We start from the raw sequence: 19422 nt of genomic DNA on the forward strand, positions 1-19422 counted from the left end.
TGGTGGGCTTGGCAGTGCTGGGGAATGGCTGGGCTTTGATCTTGTGAGGTCTTTTCCAGCCTAAGTTACATGATTCCCTCATGATTGCTTCAGTGTTCCCAGATCCTGCACCATCCACACTGACACCTGCATTCAACTTCCCACCCACAGCAGCCTGGTGAGGAAAGATCCTAGGATGGACACTAGCAGTGAGGGCACAGAGAACCTCTCAGGGGACAGCCAGCCCTCAGGGGACCCCACCAGCTGCTTCGTATTTACCGGCTCTGGAGCTCTGCGCTGCTCTGGCCTGGAGCTGGGCCCAGCCCTCACAGGGGATGCTTGCTCTTCCTCTTCTTCCTCCTCCTCCTCTTCCTCCTCCTCCTCCTCAAGCTCCTTTCTATGCCGCAGCCCTGCCTCCTTTCGGCTCTTCTTTGCATTCTGTGGGCTCATGAACTCCAATCTCGTGCCTGTGCCTTTCCCTCTGCCCTTTGGGATCCTTGTGGGATGCTGATGCCCACTGGGGCCCTGCTCTTCTTCCACCATTAGCTTCCTCTTGGCACGCACAGCATCTCCTCCCTTTGCCCTGGCATGAGCCAGTCCAGGCTTCAAGGCATCTGGAGGGGAAGCTGTGCCACTGGAGCAGGCCTCCTCCCTGCGAGGCATCCTGTCAGGCTGGGATTGCAAGCTGCTGCTGGGCAAGACTGGAACAACTGGGGAAAGAGTGGGCAGGGTGGCCTGAGAACCCCTTGATCCCTGTGGGCTTTGAGCATCACACGAGGTATCCCAGGCTCCCTCCGCAGCTGATGCCGCCTCAGTGGTGCTGATCTCCACTGGACTGGGATTCCTGTAGGAGCGGAGCAGGGAGGGAGAGGAGGTCTGTACTGGCTCTCCTTGTGGCAAGCCCTCGGCAGAGCCCTGGCTACACACTTCCAGCAGGTCGGTGGTATTGCTGTCAGCAGCCACATCTTTCTGGGCCTTCGAGGGAGGATCAGGTTGAAAGCTCTTTTCTAGTACAAGGAAAAGCATTGACAGTTTGAACAGGGTCCTGGTGGTGGGACATGCCCTGCCACACAGGAAGTGTCAGGGCTGGAATGATGCAGGCACAGGGCAATAGGAACACCACAGCACTGCTTTTCAGCCACGGGAAATCAAGCCAGCATCCAGGATGAGCTATACCCAATGAGAAGACAGGAGCTGTCTCCTGCCAGGAAGGCAGGCTGGATGTCCTGTGACATGGGGACTCACCATCTGAAGAGCTCGCGGTCAAAGACAATGAGGGCATCCTGTTCCAGGGGTTGTCCAGGGATCCCTCCAAGCTATCCGACAAGGTGGGTGATGGAGCACCTGCAATGAAGAAGCTGGAGGGTTGATTTTGTCAGAGAAAGCAGCTGCCCATTCCCAGTGGGTCCCCTGTGCACAAGGTCTCACACAGAGACAGCTCTTGAGGGGTCTGAAGCCCTTTCTAGCCCAAAATGTGGTATATTCCAGTCAGACCCTTTCCAAGGTCTCATCCAGCAGGCAGCCGAGAGGCAGACACTGCCCAGAGAGCAGGCAGGTGTGAAGAAGGCCTTTTCCTGCGCCCTGCACTGTGCAGGACAGCACCTCCCTTCAGCTCCTCCTCTACATGGAGCTTCCACAGATACATCTGCAGCAAAGCCTGGCAACACCAAGCCCAGCAAGGTGACACAAATTCATCCTGGTGCTGAGCCAGAGCCAGGGAGGAGCCCACACTTGGGCAGGAGATTCAGGCTCGTTACAGCATCAAAAGGACAAAATGACTTTTTGTGCTCCCAGCACAATGAACCAAAGCTTCAGGAATGGAACCATTTCCTGCCTGCTCAAGGTCTCCCAAAGACCTGGCCACACCAGTACCTCCTCTGCTTAATCCAAGGAGATGGGCAGAGCCAACTGTAGAGGAAACTACAGGCTCGATGGGATCTGGAGCGTTCACTGGAGGCCATGAGGACAATCCAAGGGCTGGAGCATCTCTGCTATTAAGACAGGCTGAAAGAGTTGGGGTTATTCACCTTGGAAAACAGAAAGCTCCAGGGAGACCTTAGAGAACCTTCCAGTATCTAAAGAGGCCCCAAGAGGGCTGGAGAAGGACTTTAGACAAGGGCCTGGAGTAACAGAACGAAGGGGAATGGCTTCACACTGTCAGAGGGCAGGGTTAGGTTAGATATTTGGAAGAAATTCTTCCCTGTGAGTGTGGGAAGGCCCTGGTATGAGTTGCCCAGTGTAGCTGTGGCTTCCCCAGCCCTGGGAAGTGTTCAAGGCCAGGTTGGACAGGGCTTGTAGCAACCCAGTCTAGTAGAAGGTGTCCCTGCTCATGGCAGGGGATCAGAGCTAGACAGTCTTTGAAGTCCCTTCTAACACAAACCATTCTAGGATGTGGAGGTCCTGCTACTCACAGCTGGTTTGGGATACAACACTTGGGTCTCCTGGCACTGTCCCATCATCACTATTCTTTCCAGGAGCTGTTTTGCTTGTATCTGCAACAAAAGAGGCACTGTTGTCCATACCCCCAGCATGAAGCAAAGCCAGAGCAAAGGAAGTCTTCTCCCCACCCCAAGGAGTCCCTCATTTCACATGCTTGGGTGCTGCACTGCCCACCTGTGTACCCTGCAGATGCTGCCTCAGAAGAATCACAAACACCTGCCTCCTCCTCAGGAGGGATCACCAGGGCGCTGACTGGGACCATGAAAACATCCTCACCCCGCTGAAATGAGACACGTTATGTGGTTTTTGCTGGGCAGTCCTTCTCCAGATGCAGGAGCCCACATGTACCTGACAGCCCAACACCATCTCCTTCCCCAGGAAACCTCCAGCTCTGCCCACTGTCCTTCCCCTTCCTTCTCCCACCCCACCAGAGCACCCTGAGCTGTCACAGCCCTGTCTCAGCTGGTCCCAGCAGACAGACTGACCTCTTTCTTGCGCTCTGCCTCCCATGGGGTGATGGGAACCTCATCCTCCACTGTAACTGGCTTCTCCTTGGATTTCTGTAAATCCAAGCATTCCTCAGCATTTTCCTTCAAAATCTCCAGCTGGTTCTGTCCTATGGCATCAATCAGCTGAGAGACAGAGGGCTCTGGAACAGGAACACACAGACATCAGCAGAAGAGACAGCTGAATTCAGGCAAGCCTCACCTGCAAATGCTTTACCCTGCTGCATGACTTGGTGACTGTATGACACTAAAACCTGTGGAAACATCCAAAATTCTGCATTTCCTTTGCTTCTAGAAACTATCTTTCTTTCTCCACACATCCTGGACCAGCATCATGAGCACAGGCATGCAATGTCCTACTCTCCTTTAGCTATCAGCACCATCTCACCCTGTTTTGGGCTTAGCAACACACGTTTGTGAGATCTGACCAGGCTCCTGCTACCTCTGCCTAACACGGACTAAGTTGAGGAAACCCAGGGGGCCCACCAGGCAGCCAGAGCATTGCATGCACCCCCATAACCCTTTACCTGAGTTGAGAGCATTCCTCACAGCAAGATTCCTCCTGTAATGACCAAGGAGAAGACAAAGCCAGGTTAGGGCTTGGGCATATGAAGCTCTCAGTCACATTCAAGCATCCTGGCTTGGGAGTAGTAGCTTGTGAAAGTAGGGGATCCCCCACTGGGTGCTGGATCTGGCCACTGGCCTGTGCTCAGTATTCCTGTGACCAGGAATAACCATAACGGAGCCTCATTCCTGGAGATGGACTGACCAGAGTTGGATCACCAAGGGTGAAGAAGGAGCTGTGCCAGGCTCACCCACCTGCTGTGCTGCCTAACACTGGCAGGAACAAGCCTTCCACAGGTGTTTCCTGCTAGCTCAGAGGAAGAGATTAGGGATGTGTCACCACCATCTTATTTTGCATGGACTACTCAGCTCTGTCATGTTCTGGGGCAGGGAGTCACACAGGTTAACCAGGAGCTGCCATAACCTGTGCCAGCCCTTGCCAGCCTGCTCTAACCCCAGTCTGAGGTTGCACACTCCCATCAGGGTGTCTGGATACATCCCTGAGACCCATACTCACAGCCAGAGCTCCTTAATCTTCTTCACCACAGAGGGGTCCTGGTTCCTGCAGAAAGAGAGAAGCCAATTCCTGATTCCCTCCAAATCCCCACCTTCCTTCTCCCTTGCCATGCAGACAATCCCTCTTTCAAAAGGTCCCCAGCACAAGCAGGTCACATCAGGACTCCCAGGGTCAGAGCTGCTGTGGGAAGATGAGGAAGCCTCCCTGAGTAGATCCCCCACCCACCCATCCCATGGGCCATACCCATCAGATGATTCAATCCTCTGCCTCTGCATGGGCAGCACGATGAACTGCTGGGTCCTGAGGTAAAACTCGCAGTCCTCCTGTGGGGAGGACAGAGCCTGTAAGGCACCTCTGAGTCCCACCTCTGCCCCGCCTCCCCGGGGGCCAGCTGGCACCCACACACCCACCCCAGCTCTGCCACCAACCCTCCAGTCTAAGGCAGGGTCCCCTCACAAAGGACAACCCCTCTTCAAAGCGGGGCTTCTATCTTCCTGTGCCAGCTAATGGCTCTGCAAGAGCCATAAGCCAGGGTGGGCCAGCTCAGGGGAGGCTATGGGGACACCTCTGAACCCCTGCAAGGGGACAGTGGGCAGCTCTGCCACCAGCCCATGCAGGCCTTCTGTGGCTGCTTAACAGCCAGGGGTGACAGCCAGGTGGTCCTGGGGGAGATGCACCCCATTCCTAGGGAGGGCCCATCCCTACCCCAGTGCCCAGATCAGCTGCCACAGACCCCACAGAAGCTGCATATGAATATGAAAGGCCACCCATCACCTGTCTTCAGCTCCTGGGAGCAGCTGGAAGCAGGCAAGAGTGTAGAAAGCACAGTAAGGTAAAGGAACAGGCTGCTTCCACTCCTCAGAGCACTTACCAGCCTGGCCTCGTCCTGAAAACACACCGTGTACCTCTGCAGGACAATAATTCTGCAAGTAAGGCTGGAAAGCCTGAGCTGCAGGTGGGCGCTGGAAAAGGAACAGAGCAGGAATGCCTTGAAGAACAGAGCTGGACCCCCCTCAGACACACAGTGGGGCTTCCCCAGCAACTCTGCCAACCACACCGGAGCATTCTGGAACATGTCTCAGCATGAGCAGCAGGGACCAAGGGCTCCTTATTCCATAATAATTCCTGCCTAAGAGTTGCTTCTTCATGCTGCTTATCCTTGGCTCTGCTACCAGCACCCCCACCAGTTTAAGGGTGTCCAAACAGGGAAATGGAGGAAAGCACTGAAGGAGCAGCCCAGGCTACCATGGTTAATGCTCTGGCTCCTTTCACAAAACCCATGGGCTCTACAGTCCTTTCTGATGGCATCACAGCTTCTGCCATGGATCCCTGCCCATCCCAACCAGTGGACACCAGAGCACGTGCATTCCGGCTTTCATCTCCTAAGAGCTCTTTCACACCAACTTCCCACCCTGAGGTTGCTTTAGCTTAACACAACCTGAAACAAGACCAGGCAGGAGCCCCAGCTCCTCACAGCAGCTGTGGAGAACTGCTGTCCCAGCCATGCCAAGTCACGGTGGAACCCACTTTTCCTCTGCCTGCAGAGCTTCGGGTGTAATGACCACACGGATGTAGCAGGATCCATCAGAGACCTGCACGACAGCATCTTGGACGACCTCAGATTGGCCAGGAGCAGCTGAGTCACTCAAGACCTGTCAAGAGATTGGAGAGGGAGAAAAAAAGAACTCTTATTTATAGAAACGGAACAAGCATCACAGGAAAGCGGTCACCATACCAAGCTCCTCCTCCCCGAAATAAAAATCACAGACATTGAAGAGGAAGAATTGCACATCCACAGCCACCAAACTGGGAACCACTGAGGACTTCCCAGAACTTAGATTTCGGAGGCTGTTGGAGCACTTTGGGACAGTCCCTCTGGGTACCTACCCGCACCACCTGCCCAGCCACGAAATTCTCATGCTCATCTGGCTGCTCATAATTCACCAAGAGGTCAGAAATCCATGGCTCCAGGACGTAGAGTTTGGGAGAAGCCACAATCTTGTCTACACACACAAGACTACGTGAGAAGAAACAAGACACCAAGCCATAAGCAGTGCTTCATCATCTCAGGAAGGGTTTTGCACCCCAAATACACCCAAATACACACCAAATGCACCCAGGAGATTGCTCAAATCCACCCCAAATGCACCCCCAAACCCAGGAGATTGCTCAAATCCACCCCAAATGCACCCACTTCTCTGCAAGGACCCTTCCTAAGGGCATTGTGCTGAGGAAGCCACGCTGCTGGCGGCACACAGGTCCTGCCGCATCCTGCTCGGACAGTGGAGGGGGACACCCGTAGCTCTGGAGTATGTTCAGCATTCTGCAATTCCCCCACACAGGACAGGACATTTATTTCTATCTCCTTCCATACTGTTTATTAACCCCCAATAACTATTTTCCTGTGACCAGGTCTTAACAATAACTCTCTGAATTCTGGAAGGGAGAAGAACTGGGGACAAACAGGGCCTCGGGACGGGTAAGGCTGGAAGAGGCAGGGGCTGGGGACAGGTGGGGCTGGACCGGGCGGGTTTGGGGACAGGCAGGGGCTGGGGACAGGCAGGGGCTGGGGACCGGCAGGGGCTGGGGACAAGTACGGTTGGGCAACACAAGGATAGGACAGGCAGGGACTGGGCCAGGCGAGGCTGGGCCAGGCAGGGGCTGAGAACCGGCAGGGGCTGTGAGGAGAGGCAGGGGCTGGGCCAGGCACGGGCTGAGGAGAGGCACGGGCTGAGGAGAGGCACGGGCTGAGGAGAGGCACGGGCTGAGGAGAGGCACGGGCTGAGGAGAGGCACGGGCTGAGGAGAGGCACGGGCTGAGGAGAGGCACGGGCTGAGGAGAGGCACGGGCTGAGGAAAGGCAGGGGCTGGGCCAGGCGGGGCTGGGGACAGGCAGAGGCTGGGCCAGGCCGGGGCTGAGGACACACAGGGCTGACCCCCCTCCCGGCCCCCCTCACCGCTCCCCCGCCGCCAGCCCCGGGCTCGCCCCGCCCGGCGGAGCGGCCGCCGCCGCCATGGCCGCGGGACCCGGAACAGGAAGCGGGCGGTATCGTCACTCCCGGGGCGGGCGCAGGGGCAGGCCGGGGCGGGGGTCGGTCCCTGCTCCCCGCCCTCCCCATCCCACCCCAACCAGCTCACCTCTATCCGGTCCGCATCCTTATCCGCTGCCCTATCGCTGTGCCCGTCCCTGGCGCTTTTCCTGGGCAGACACGTGCCCTTTTAGGAGAGAAGGATTCGAGGAGACCTTAGAGCTCTTGTAGTACCTAAAGGAGCTACAAGAGAGCTGGAGGGGACTTTGGACAGGGGCATGGAGTGATAGCATAAGGGGGAATGGCTTCAAACTGAAAAAAGTGCACGTTTAGATGAGATATGAAGAAGAAATCCTGGTAGGGTGTGAATCACTGGCATAGGTTGTCCAGAGAAGCTGTGGCTCCTCCATCCCTGGAAGTGCTCAAGGCCAGGTTGGAAGGGGCTCTGAGCCTTGGGGAAGGTGTCCCTGCCCATGGCGGGATTTTGGAACAAGATGAACTTTTAAGGTCCCTTCCAATCCAAACCGTTCCAAGATTCACCATATTTTGGCCAACTCAATAGTACTGTTTCCCATTCAGTGGTTCACATGCGATTCCAAACCATACCTGGAACTCTACCTTGTTTTCACATCCTCGTTTTTACATTCTTTCCTTTAGTTTCAGCTCCAATAGCTCCAAGCAGCCCCAGGGTCTCCCCCCGGTGGCTGCCCATGGGAAGAAGCATCCTGCAACAACAGCCTTGCCCATCCTTTGTCTCATCTTAAGGTATTAAAGCACTTAACATGGTCAAATCTGTCAAGCAAGCTGGGAAATGTTCTGGCTGAAGGGATGGCAAATTCGTCCTATCGCCCAGTTCAGCTGTGGCTCAGGGTGGCCAGTGCCTTTTCATCCCCATGCCAGAGGCTGTGGCTCTGACAGTGGGCTGGTGTGGAGGGCAGTGAAGTGGCACAGCAAGATGGCTAAGTGTCACACTATTGGGTTTGCATGACCAGGTTTTGGTAGGGGGGAGTGCCTCAGGGGGGGCTTCTATGAGAAGCTGCCAGAAGCTTCTACCATGTCCAGCAGAACCAGTGCCAGCTAGATCCAGGGCAGACATGCTGCTCACCAAGGCCAAACCCTTCAGCAATGGTGGTTATGCTTTTATGGTAACATATTTAAGAAGAAAACAAAAAAGTTATTGTGCAGATGTAACTGCTGCCAGAGAAGAGTGGAGTGAGAACATGTGAGAGGAATAGCTCTGCAGATACCAAGGTCAGTGCAGAAGGAGGGGGAGGAGGTGCTCCAGGCACTGGAGCTGAAATTCTCCTGCAGCCCCTGGTGCAGACCCTGGTGAAGCAGCTGTGCCCCTGCAGGCCACGGAGGGATGCAGAGATCCAGCTGCAGCCCATGGAGAAGATTGCTCTGGACCAGCTGGATGCCTGAGAGGAAGCTGTGAACCCATGGGAAACCTGTGCTGGAGCAGGGCCCTGGCAGGAATCTGCAGACCTATGGAGAGAGGAGTCCACACTGAAGCAGGTTTCCTGGTAGGACTTGTGACCCTGTGGAGAACCCATGTTGGAGCAGTGTGTGCCTGAAGGACTGCACCCCCTGGAAGAGTAATCCATGTTGCAGCAGTTTGTGGAGAACTGTTGCCCATGAGATGGACTCATATTGAAGAATTTCATGGGGAACTGTATCCCGTGAGAGGGACCCCACGCTGGAGCAGGGGAAGGGCTCAGACTCTTCTCCCTGAGCAGCAGCAGGGAGCACATGTGATGAACTGACCATAACCCCCATTCCCTGTCTCCCTGCACTGCTGAGGGGGACGGGGTAGAGCTGGGAAGAAGGAAGTGGTAGAGGGAAGGTGTTTTTAAGATTTATCTTATTTCTCATTATCCTGCTCAGATTTTGTTAGTAACACATTCAGTTAATATTCCCAGTTCGAGTCTGTTTTGACCATGACAGTATTTGGTGAGTGATCTCTCCCGGACCTTATCTTAACTCATGACCTTTTGCTATATTTTTTTTCTCCCCTGTCCAGTTGCAGAGGGAAGTGATAGAGTGGCTTTGGTGGATGCTGGGCATCCAGCCAGGGTCAACCCATGAAGCACACAGAAGAGTGGGCAGTAGAGTTTGCTCTTAAAGACAAAAGTTTTTTGATTTTAGTAATTTATTTGGAATGGTTACATAAGGCAGCACACAGATGGAGGATCAGATCTCTTGAACGTAACAGCTGGTCACTGTACTGTTGCAAAGGTCCTTGGAGTAGCATCTCCAGCTGGAGCAGGAGAGGTTCCACAAGCTTACACCCCCTAGTCTTGCCCTATCACATCCCAGAGAAGTGGCTATTACCTTAAACTACCTACACAATATCTCTGAACTATCTTAAATATACACATTCCACTGTTGCAAATGGTCCGTGTAGTTTGGGTGATGCTGCAGCAGGAACCAGCTGGGGAGGCTATGGGATCATAGAATTAGAGAATCATTTAGATTGGAAAAGACTCCTAGGATCACCAAGTCAAATTTATCCATCATCAGATGCCCAGACTCTCCCTGCAGGGTGGGGACACATGGAAACATGCAGGTCATGGTTCTCCATTGACTTTAGGTGCAGCAGGAGCTCCTGTGCGGTGATTCTATGATTCTGTGATCTTCAGACCTGTCCCAAAGTTCCTGAATCCACCAGTCAGATGCTGCCCTGGGAATTCAGTCCATCAGTTGGTTCAGTCTCTGTTGCAGGAAAGAGTTGGGGAATACCTGGACCATCCTGGGACGGAATGTCCACCTGCAGTGCATGTGCCAGGGCACAGCCCTGGCTCCCAGCCTCATAAAAGTCACACCCAAAAACTGAATTTTATCATGGGATCATAGAGCCATAGTTTGGGCTGGAAGGGACCTTAAAGACTATCTAGTTCCAACCCCCTGCCACAAGCAGGGACACCTTATGCTAGACCAGGTTGCTCAGAAACCTGTGCAGCTTGGCCATGAACATTTCCAGGGATGGGGCAGGGATTATCCTTCTATCACACTTAAATATTATAGCTGCTGTTAGAGCAGACTCTGAGGAAGGGATTGCTCTGGACAGCACTGGAGGGTTTTTTCCCAGTGGTCCTGGAAGGTTTCTAGGTTTCTCAGCTAGTTCTTGTGGGCAAGGAACACTTGCCTGTCCTGGCTGCTCCATCCTCAAGGGACATTCACCTGTCCTGGCTGGTCCATCCCCAGTCCTGGTTCTGGCATTGCACAAAGGCCAACAAACTGCACTGTGCACAGTCAGCGAGTCCAGCCTCGCCTACCTGACCTTGGGCAAGGGGAGGGACAGGCCTGGGATCCCAAGAGGGAGGGAGGTGGTGGGAGAGAGCGTCTCAGTGCAAGGACAGGGATAGTGCTGGCCCTGAAAACCAAAAGGCTCAGGTTTGGTAGAGCGGGGAAGGTACAAAAAGCAGCACTCCAGACACCTAGCCCAGGGCATTTCCTGCCTGGGCAGGACACTTGGATCCCTTTGCGTCATTTCACAGCCACCAGGAAAAGTGGATCATGGGTATGGACCAGAGCCAAGAGATTGAGGTGCACGCAGAGAGTTTCCAAGAGCCACGAGCTGATGCAAGTCCTCATGGGAACATGCGAGATAACCAAGTAGCAAAAGGCACTGTCAGAGTCCAGACGAGAGCACTGCAGCCTCAGTGGGAGCAGCATGGCAGGACTCCACGTCCGCTCCCTTCTGGTGACTGGGGCCAACCGGGGCCTCGGCCTGGGGCTCATCCAGCATTTCCTGAAGATGCCAAAACCACCACAGTGGATCTTTGCAACCTGTCGGGATCCCAAGGGACAGCGAGCTCAGGTGAGGCCAGGTGGGAGGCAGCAGCTGTGCTGGGGACAGGAGCACTTGGTGCCAGGGGAAGATTGGATCAGGGAGGGGGTTTGCAAGGGGCTGCAGCTGCAGCCAGGCACCTGCAGAACAAGTCAGCTGGGCTGGGACACCATGGGACCAGTTATGCATAGAACGTATGGAGGGGAGAATGGCACATGGCATGTATACAAGGCACGGAACCCCATGATATGTGGCAGCTGGAGCAGTGTGTTGGGCACAAAGTTTTGCAGGGACAGAGATGGAGTGGCATGGGCTTTGCCTGGGGAAGGCTGAGTCTCTGCACAGCCCCTCCAGCCTCTCCATGCCTACACAGTGCCTTCTCTTGCAGGAGTTACAGAATTTGGCCTCCAAGCACCCCAACATCATCATCATCCGGCTTGGTAGGTGCCCCGAAGTGGGGATCCTTTGCCCCAGTTCCTCTGGCAAATGCCCAGGCTGAGCACACCCTGGGAGTCCTGTGCTGGGAGGGAGTGGTGCCAATGGGCTGGGGCCTGCATCGGGCACTGCTGTCTCTGGGGGAACAGAGGGGACTCCCCCATGGGGATATATGGGCACTGACCTCCCCTGTGTCGGCTCTGCAGAAGTTGCAAACCCTGCCAGCATCAAGGCAGCTGCAGCCAAGGTGGGGGAGCACCTGGGGGGCTCTGGGCTGAACCTCCTCATCAACAACGCTGGAATTGCCAAGTTTAACACACTTGATACTGAGACACTGGAGGACATGACTGAGATTTACACCACCAACACAATTGGGCCCCTGCTGATGAGCCAGGTGAGACCCTCATCTAAGCTGGGCTGTCCTGGGGGAGCATGAAGGCCCAGTGGGAGGGAGTCCTGCCTCCACTCTGGTTACCAATGGGCTCTCAGTTGATGAGAAACTCATGGAGCTGTGGGATGGAGCTCAGCAAGAGCTGGAGCCTGGCAAGGAAGAGGAGGGAGGATGCCCCAGTGCTGGTGTCAACATTGCCCACTGTGGAAGGAGCTGTTCTCCTGCCCTGTGCCATGTCCGTGTGTGCTCCTGTCCCCTCTGTGTCCTCACAGGCATTCCTGCCCTTGCTGAAGAAGGCTGCCCAGGGGAGCCCAGGCTCAGGGATGAGCTGCAGCAAGGCTGCCATCGTCAACATGTCCAGCATTGGAGGCTCCATTGCTTCTTCCTTTGGCTGGGACCAGATGCAAGTTACCTCATACCGCTGCAGCAAGGTACTGTCACACATGCTGAGCACAAATTCGCTCCCCCTGCCCTGTCCAGCCATGGGACCCCTTGCAATGGGTCCCCTTCCTCTCCCACCTCCATCCTCTCCCTGTCTGCCCACAGGCTGCTCTGAACATGCTGAGCAAGTGCCAGTCCCTGGCATACCGGGAGCACGGCATCCTCTGTGTCGCTCTCCACCCTGGCTGGGTACAGACTGACATGGGCAGTGCTGCTGGACACACGGTAGGAATTCCCCTGGGGCCGGTCTATCAGAGCTCCTGTGCTGATTTTCCATGGGTGGAAGTTGCTGTCCTGATCCCCTGCCCATGACTTCCCTGCCTGCCCGATTGCTGCTGTGGCACCTGCCTCTGTCCCAGTCCTGGGTGCTGGGTGCCGTCATCCCCTCAGTTCTCTGTTCAGTCCCCTGCTCCCTGGGGTTTTCAGCTTTCCCTTTGCCCTGCTGCACCTCTTTCCCCTGGCTCCATTTGCTCCACAGCCCTCAGCCAAGCCTTGGACATGAGCTTCATCTCTCCCTCTGTCCCACAGCCCCCTCTGACAGTGGATGAGAGCGTGCAAGGGATGCTGAAAGTCCTCTCCTCCATCTCTGAGAAGGACACGGGCGCCTTCCTGGACTGGGAAGGAAAGGTTGTACCCTGGTGAGACACCAGTTCAGCATCCTGGCAGCAGGACCCTGTGACACTGCTCCCCCCTGTCCTACATCCTCAATAAACTTCTGCTGAGAACCCCCAGCTCTGTTGTGCTTTGCCAGCTTAAGGGACAACCCCTTCCCAGATATCCCATTTGCTCATCCTGGCATGAGGTGGTGCTCACAGCTACCCTTGACCCACAGCTGTCACTGGCATCGCCATGAGTGACAACCTGCAGGTCCCATGGCACTGTGACTGCCCTCTGGACACCTCTCCTCCAGGAGGCACTGGAGAAGCCAGAGCAGATCTCCTCTCCTGAGAGGAGAGAGACCTTCGGATCTCCTGCAGGTCTGGCTTTCCCCTGCCCAGGCTGGTGTGCCCGAGGCACTGAGGGTGACAGGGACCAGCTGCCCTCTCCCCTCAGCTGAGGGATGCCTGGTCACGGGTGGGACAGAGGGACACACAGCATTCAGGTAGAGCACAGGGATCCTGTGCCAGGCTAGGACAGTGGGGTTTGAGACTGTGTGTGGAGATGGAGCAGAGAGGCATCAACTGGCAGAGTTTACAGACATGGGGGTACAGGGGGACCACAGAGCACACGTGGGGTGGGGAAGGGGGGAGAAGCTGCTTCCCAAGCCCTTTGCCTCTTCCCAGCAGTGTGGAGAGGGCTGAGGGTGAGCAGGGTGACCATGCAGAGGGGTCAGTCAGTGAGCAGAGGCTGCAGCATGAGCAAGGGGCGCCGTCCATCTGTCCATCACCAGGGCAGGCTGTTCCCTTCCCAGTCGAGAAAGGCTCCAGAGGTGGCCTCTGAGAGGCTGGCCAGCACAGTCAGGATGCCCCTCACACTGTGCTCCACTGTCAGTGGTGCCTGCAGAAGAGGACAATGGGCTGTAACAGAGAGCAGCTCTTGGGGAGGGTTCATGCCCAGGAGCAGCATCTGTTGTGCTCGTATTTTTCCTTACTGCCACACCTCTGTTCTCCAGGCTGGGTTGCAAAGACAGGGCTGGCTAGCTTATGTACTTGGCATGTTGCAGTTTGCTGCCTGCTGCCTGCCTGCTCTGCCCCAGGAGATGGTCCTGGCAGCCCACAGTATCACACAGCATCCCCCAAGTGCCTTTGCCCTCCTCAAGAATTGCGGATACGGTGGGGGTCCTGCCGACCCTCTCCAGCACAGCCCAGTACCTTCTCTGTTCCCATGTCAGTCTTCACCCAGCCAGGATGGATGGCCACACACAAGATCCCCTTGTCCTGGAGCTCTGCAGCCAAGCACCTCGTCACCATGTTCTGGGCAGCCTGGAAGAGGTACAGCCCTGCCAGTATGACCTGGATTGTGTGTGGGCAGGAGAGGGGACATTTCCCAGGCAGAAAATGGCAGTGGAGGTGGGAAGTGGGACTCAGTCCTGGGACAAAGCATCAGCACGACCCTCCTGAAAGGCTCAGTCCCAGCTGCTGCTGTCCCAATCTCTGTGCTTCGTCCTGGGAGAACCAGGCAGGGGGTGGGTAGCTGGGGCAGGGGGTGTCCCATGGGCTCCCTCCCTCCAATGCCTGGCACAGCATCTCACGTGGCACCTCACCTTGCTGGCCCGGTATGGGTACATGGGGGCCTGTGGCAGCCCGAGGCACAGCCCGATGGAGCCCAGTTTGCTCGAGATGTTGATGACAGCAGCCCTGCTGCAGCTCAGCCCCTCCTTCCCCGCGCCCTTCGCCGCCTGCTCCAGGAGTGGCAGAAATTCCTGATGCAAAGACACCAATGCTCCATTAACATGTGACAGATCCCCAGCTTGAAGACCTTCCTGGAGGGCTCTGTCACAGACTGTGGACAAGCAGTTAGACAGGGACTTTTGGCAGAAGCACAGAGGATAGGGCAGATGCCCCAAAGAAGGGCCAGGCTCCAGCCTTTCCCCTCCCCAGGGAAGGAGCAAGCCAGCACAGTGAGCCCAGTGCAGGCAGAACCTCCAGGTCAGGAAGAACAAAACACAGGGGATGCTGGGGCTGGGCTGAGCTGCTGAACTCCTCTGGGTGAGAGGAGAGATCCATGGAGGTGGGAGGTGGCTTTATTCCCACTGGGGAACATCTTCCCAAGCAAGAGAAACCCAAAAGGTCCACACCTACCTTGACAACCTGGAGTGGCCCAACCACGTTGGTGGCAAACACATCAAGCATCTCCTGTGAGTCCAGGGAGTGCAGTGTGGCGTGGGAGCTGATGCCTGCATTGTTGATGAGCAGGTTCAAGCCCTGGTCCTTCAGATGAGACCCCACAGCCCTCACGGCCCCTTGGATGCTGGGTAAGTTCACTGTGTCTGCCAGGGAAAAAGCAAACGGAAAGCTCTGAAGGGTCACACAGCACCGAATGGAAATTGTGCTGTGGCTGGAATGGTTCTCTCTAAACCAGCATTATCCAGAAAGGATGCAGCAGCTTTAGCAGGTCAGGGCCTTAAGCACATTGGAATGAGCAGCAATTTGCCCTCACCTCTTAGTTTTGCAGGCTCAGCCAAATTAAACCTTAATTCAACTGATTTTGGGTTATGTGGGAGGCTACTGGTAGGAAAAACTTGTCTGTATTTGCTTTCTGTATTCAAGGAATATATAATCATAGGGGTGCTCAGTCCTTGCACACTGGGACTCCCAGGTTTATTTCCACAGGGTGCCAACACAGATGGGCACATTTGCAGGACAGATACTGTCTTTGGGGAAACAATCAAACTGTGCTCATCAAGCCCTTCTGTACTGCACAGCAGCTATAGGTGCTGTTTACACAGAGGGGGGGCATGCATTTCATTGGATTACATGAAGATCCCGTCTGGTTTATGCTGTTCTGACTGATCATTTCAAGCTATCTTTGTCTCTTTAAACAATTTGTGCTTAAATTTATCTTCCACAGCACAACTTCCCATAGCTTTGCAGTTGTTTGTTGGCAAAAATCCTTCCTTTTTCCTTGCCTCTTCCTTCAGTTTAGAGGGTTTTTTTGTTTGTTTGGGGTTTTTGTTTTGCTTTTTTCATTGATTGGTTTTGGTTTTTTTTATTCATGCTGTTACCCACAAGGTTTTGGAGCTGACAGATGAGCTGAAGTGGGTACAAGTAATGAAATATTTGGGATGTAACCTGCAATATTTGGTTGAAAGCTCTGAGTCTGAACTTACCCAGCCCTACTGACCAAGTTGTGGGGACAACCCCTCTCAAGCAACAAAACACAATTGAAATTGGGCTAACAAGGATAAGCATGCCCAGTGCCTTCCTCTTTGCTTAAATATTGGTATAGCTTTTGAAATTCTGCCATGCTTTAATTGCAAGATTTTTCTAACTTAGGCAATAAAAGTATTTTTTTTTAAGTTCGTGTCCAGCTTTCAGGGTTGCTTGTTAGGATTTGCCTCCTCTACTGGATGCTTACCAACTGAAGTGGCCATTGGTTTTTTGTTTAAAAAGGTCATCTAAATACCTTCAGGATGTGAAATGGGCCATTTAGGCCAGCATTAAACTTTATATATTGCCTTTTAATACCTTGGGTATACCACAGAGCCCTTAAACCCGTGAATATTCACGTGTGTGGGCAGGTTGGAGTGTGCTCTTGTTCCCATGCACATTTCTGTGCCTGTTTTTTGCAGATGCCAATGTGATGAGCCTGCTGGGAGTGGGGTACTGCAGGGCTAGATTCCTTTTTTGCAACACTTTGGCCCCTGAGCTGTGTTTCTGTTCTCATGCTTAGACAAGAGTGACTTAGCAAAGGTTTCCAAGGCTGAAGACTCCTTTCTTGGAATATGTCATACACTGATGGGCAGCAGAACAATCCTTTTCCTGGCATTTTTAACTAGTCAGGCGTCTTTCTGGTGGTAAACAACTATGTGAGTGGCACAGGACTTGTTGCCACCTTGCCTGTGCAGCACAGATGTTTGTAGAAGTGTCCTGAAAATATTTGAGGGGGATATGGTGGGATAATCTGCTCTGGGCCTGCTGTGAGGGGAAGGAACCTTGGGATTCAACAGGATCTTGCATGTTCAGCTGCAGGAAAAATCACTGAGTACTTTGGAGTGACTTCTCTTTGGATAATGATGGGATGAAGTTCAAGGTTCAAAGTTAAAGGTCACTCCACTGCATGTGAGAGATCTTTTGGTCACCTGGTGAATGATTAATTGCTCTGTTTGGATTAGTTGAGTCATTGCTCTAAGGCATGTGGGACCAACACATTTTTAGTTCTTACCCCCCCAAATTTGCTGAAATAACAAACTCTTGTCTCCTTGGAAGAAATAAGGGTGGGAAAGAAAGAGAGAATGAAAAGAAGTGACAGATCTTACACATTTTTGTCTGGCCCACCTCCATGGGAGCAGAGAAGGGGTAAGAGGGCATCTCCCCAGTCCAGACTGTGGACTTCCCATGCCTCTGGGCCTGAGCATCAGCCTGGGATACCAGGCTGATTAGATTTCCCACATGTGTAAATTTTAGCTATTTTTTTTCTCCCTTTTTTACCTGAAAGAAATGCCAACCATGGCCACCTCCATGCAGATCCCAAACCAGCCCTCCTACTTAGGAACCATCCACAAGGTTACTGTGCCCTGTCTTTCCTTTGCAAACCCATGTGTCCTAGCCCAAAACCTCGGCATTGTATTTAGCATCTTTGGGAAGAGACAACATGCCTTTCCCATGAAACCTGCTCAGCTGAGGTGTCCAGACCCACCTCTGCCTCCTCTGAAGCCAGTTTGACTGCTCCAGCCAGAGGACAGCTTAATTTGGAGGGAGAAACTTGCCCAGGTGTGCATGGATCCCTCCCTATTGATCCCTTCCCATCTGGCAGGACTAGACCTTCCTGGAAAAAAATGCCCCAGTCCCATCTCTGAAGCCAGCAGAGAGCTGGAAGCAATGTTGGGTGCAAGGAGAAAGGTTACTCCATACCTAGCTGGACCAGTTTGATGCTGGAGTGCTGGGCAGCTAATTCTTGCAGGGCCTAGAAATAAAGTGATGGAGCAAGGGAGGAGGTTAGAAGCCACCAGCAGCACAGCCAGGTGTCCCATCCCTGCTCCCAGGTCACAAAGCCAGGATGGCTTTGCTTTCTTTGGGGAAAGTTCACAGGGCCATTCCCAGTGAATGGGGCAGGGCAGCTCCCCCACAGCTGGCAGGAGAATGGTGCTGCAAGGCTTAGGAGCTGCCCCCCATCCTGAGTAATCCCAGCATGGAAGAGGGGTTGGCTGGCCATTGGCACAGCCAGGAGCAAGTGCTGAAGACATGTCTGCGTCTCCAGCCTCATCCCACCCGGCCACATTGGGCACTGCCTTATCCAAGGGGCTGGGGGGGCTCTGAGACCCCCAAAGCACTCCTGCCCATACTGCTGGGCTACCCAGCCAGGGCAGCAAGCCAGCAGGGCTGTGAGGACTGCAGATTCCCGCTGCCCACTCGGCTCAGGACCATCCCACGCCCGGTGCCCGCACTGACCTTCCCTCTTGGACCCTTGGGATCGCGGCAGGTGGCAAAGATGTGCTGGGGGGGCCAGGGGCTGGCGGCGAGCTGCCGCACGAGCTCCAGCCCGATGCCCCGGTTGGACCCTGTCACCAGGACACTCCGAGCCAGCGCAGCCATGTCCGCAGCCTCCGCGCCAGTCGGTGACACATGGCAGGATTGCCGCCTGCTCGGCCTGAAGAGGAGCCAGGCACAGCCCAGGGTGTGGCTCCAGGCACCCACGGGGATGGGGACAGTGCCAGCATCAGCCCTGCCCCAAACAGAGCCAGGGTCCTAGGAGGACCAAGGGCTCCCTGACATTTGGCACCTGCATTGCCCACATTGCCACCATTTGGCTCCTCTAAAGCCCCAGCTCCCAGGGTGTCTGTAACAGCAGAAGGGTCCACCTCTTCCACAGACTTAGAAGAGCAGCACCAGGAAAAGGGAAACAGGTTCAAATCTGGCTGTGCCCAGCAATCACCCAGTTTGGGGGGTGAGTTTGGGACGGTTGAATTCTGGGATGTTAATCTGAAAGCCAGCCTGAGCAGCACAAGGAATGCAGTTCATATACTGCAAGTTCCACTCCTGCCAACACTTCCCCCTAGAGCATCCAAGAGCCAGCAGTGAAAGACTCCCCACTCCTTGTAGCCCCAACCACCTACTGCTGGGGCTCCAAGCTCACATCCATCACGTTCCTCCTTGCTGGAGGACACTGCTGAATGCTTACAAGCCCAAAAAAGTGCCTGTAAAGCCAAGGAACCTGCAGCCCAGGCCAGCCTGGGGGCATGGATTTTGAAGATGTGGAAGTATTAAAAGAAACAAAGAGCTGCCATGTAAAAAGCTTCAGCTTAAACAGAAGAACTGGGGCAACCTGAATGTGAGGTGGGGGAGGAAACAAGCAGAGGAAGGCAGTGGGGGTGGGTCCATCCGTGTGGATGTGCCCAGTGGGACATACCTGTTGCTCAGTCTGGCAGAGGGGCCAGAAGTCTCTATTCCCCAAGTAGCTGAGTGGTTCCACACTTCGGCAATCACCAAAGAAACACTTGGGAGATGGTGCAGGGCCCCTGCGTTTGGAAGATGAGCTTTCAGGTGATACAAAGAACGGAGGGGAGGAAGCAGTGATGTTTCCTTCCAGGGTGGTGGACTATGGCCCCCATGAGAGGTAAGCGTGCTGGGTGTGGATTTGGATGGTGTTGGAGTCAGACCTGCTGTAGCAGACGTTCTTGCGGGTGTAATCACCTGCACAAACAATTGCACTGCACGGACTTGCTTGCTCTGC

At 54.5% G+C, this 19422-nt stretch overlaps 3 protein-coding genes across 7 annotated transcripts in view; 1 reads left to right on the forward strand and 2 right to left on the reverse strand.

Annotated features, from left to right (window-relative positions):
* The window catches only part of ACD (ACD shelterin complex subunit and telomerase recruitment factor), an 8153-nt gene extending 1054 nt beyond the window's left edge, over positions 1-7099 (reverse strand). Inside the window, exons 1-14 of one of the 5 annotated variants that reach the window (XM_085071624.1) lie at positions 6962-7078; positions 6200-6328; positions 5893-6022; positions 5533-5657; positions 4877-4967; positions 4249-4328; positions 4006-4050; positions 3452-3486; positions 2903-3067; positions 2593-2694; positions 2391-2471; positions 1852-1983; positions 1225-1323; positions 259-986 (exon numbers count right to left, since the gene is read on the reverse strand). In XM_085071624.1, the coding sequence (XP_084927750.1) occupies positions 259-986; positions 1225-1323; positions 1852-1983; positions 2391-2471; positions 2593-2694; positions 2903-3067; positions 3452-3486; positions 4006-4050; positions 4249-4328; positions 4877-4967; positions 5533-5657; positions 5893-6022; positions 6200-6328; positions 6962-7020 (2001 nt within the window). In that variant the 5' untranslated portion in view covers positions 7021-7078. Of the gene's footprint in view, positions 1-258; positions 987-1224; positions 1324-1851; positions 1984-2390; positions 2472-2592; positions 2699-2902; positions 3068-3451; positions 3487-4005; positions 4051-4248; positions 4329-4876; positions 5658-5892; positions 6023-6199; positions 6329-6961 lie in introns of those variants that run through there. The other 4 variants (XM_085071623.1, XM_085071625.1, XM_085071626.1 and 1 more) reach the window with 4 other exon arrangements.
* Positions 7100-10578: 3479 nt separating this feature from the next.
* On the forward strand, positions 10579-12821 carry LOC146432173 (uncharacterized). The gene is made up of 6 exons (XM_085071628.1): positions 10579-10853; positions 11212-11263; positions 11465-11652; positions 11922-12080; positions 12196-12315; positions 12619-12821. Exons 1-6 carry the CDS (start codon positions 10707-10709, stop codon positions 12730-12732), a joined length of 780 nt encoding a protein of 259 aa, XP_084927754.1. The 5' UTR covers positions 10579-10706; the 3' UTR covers positions 12733-12821.
* Positions 12822-12936: 115 nt separating this feature from the next.
* On the reverse strand, positions 12937-18464 carry LOC146432174 (uncharacterized). The gene is made up of 6 exons (XM_085071636.1): positions 18141-18464; positions 17604-17655; positions 14832-15019; positions 14294-14452; positions 13902-14012; positions 12937-13587 (listed from the first exon to the last, which is right to left on the reverse strand). The coding sequence occupies exons 1-6, from the start codon at positions 18282-18284 to the stop codon at positions 13474-13476; spliced, it is 768 nt and encodes a 255-aa protein (XP_084927762.1). The 5' UTR covers positions 18285-18464; the 3' UTR covers positions 12937-13473.
* Positions 18465-19422: the final 958 nt, after the last annotated feature.

This window comes from Lichenostomus cassidix, chromosome 11, assembly GCF_008360975.1.
Source record: "Lichenostomus cassidix isolate B80296 chromosome 11, HeHo_3.0, whole genome shotgun sequence".
Lineage (NCBI taxonomy): Eukaryota > Metazoa > Chordata > Aves > Passeriformes > Meliphagidae > Lichenostomus > Lichenostomus cassidix.

What these genes read in the sequence shown, in the direction of transcription:
- LOC146432174 (XM_085071636.1), bottom strand. Translation starts at nt 18,284, where the DNA reads ATGGCTGCGCTGGCTCGGAGTGTCCTGGTGACAGGGTCCAACCGGGGC. An exon ending in CATCAAACTGGTCCAGCTAG is followed by an intron (nt 15,020 to 17,603) that starts GTATGGAGTAAC and finishes TTTCCCTGGCAG; the next exon opens with ACACAGTGAACTTACCCAGC. An exon ending in CTGACATGGGAACAGAGAAG is followed by an intron (nt 13,588 to 13,901) that starts GTACTGGGCTGT and finishes CCTCTTCTGCAG; the next exon opens with GCACCACTGACAGTGGAGCA.
- LOC146432173 (XM_085071628.1), top strand. Translation starts at nt 10,707, where the DNA reads ATGGCAGGACTCCACGTCCGCTCCCTTCTGGTGACTGGGGCCAACCGG. An exon ending in CATCATCATCATCCGGCTTG is followed by an intron (nt 11,264 to 11,464) that starts GTAGGTGCCCCG and finishes TCGGCTCTGCAG; the next exon opens with AAGTTGCAAACCCTGCCAGC. An exon ending in GGCCCCTGCTGATGAGCCAG is followed by an intron (nt 11,653 to 11,921) that starts GTGAGACCCTCA and finishes GTGTCCTCACAG; the next exon opens with GCATTCCTGCCCTTGCTGAA.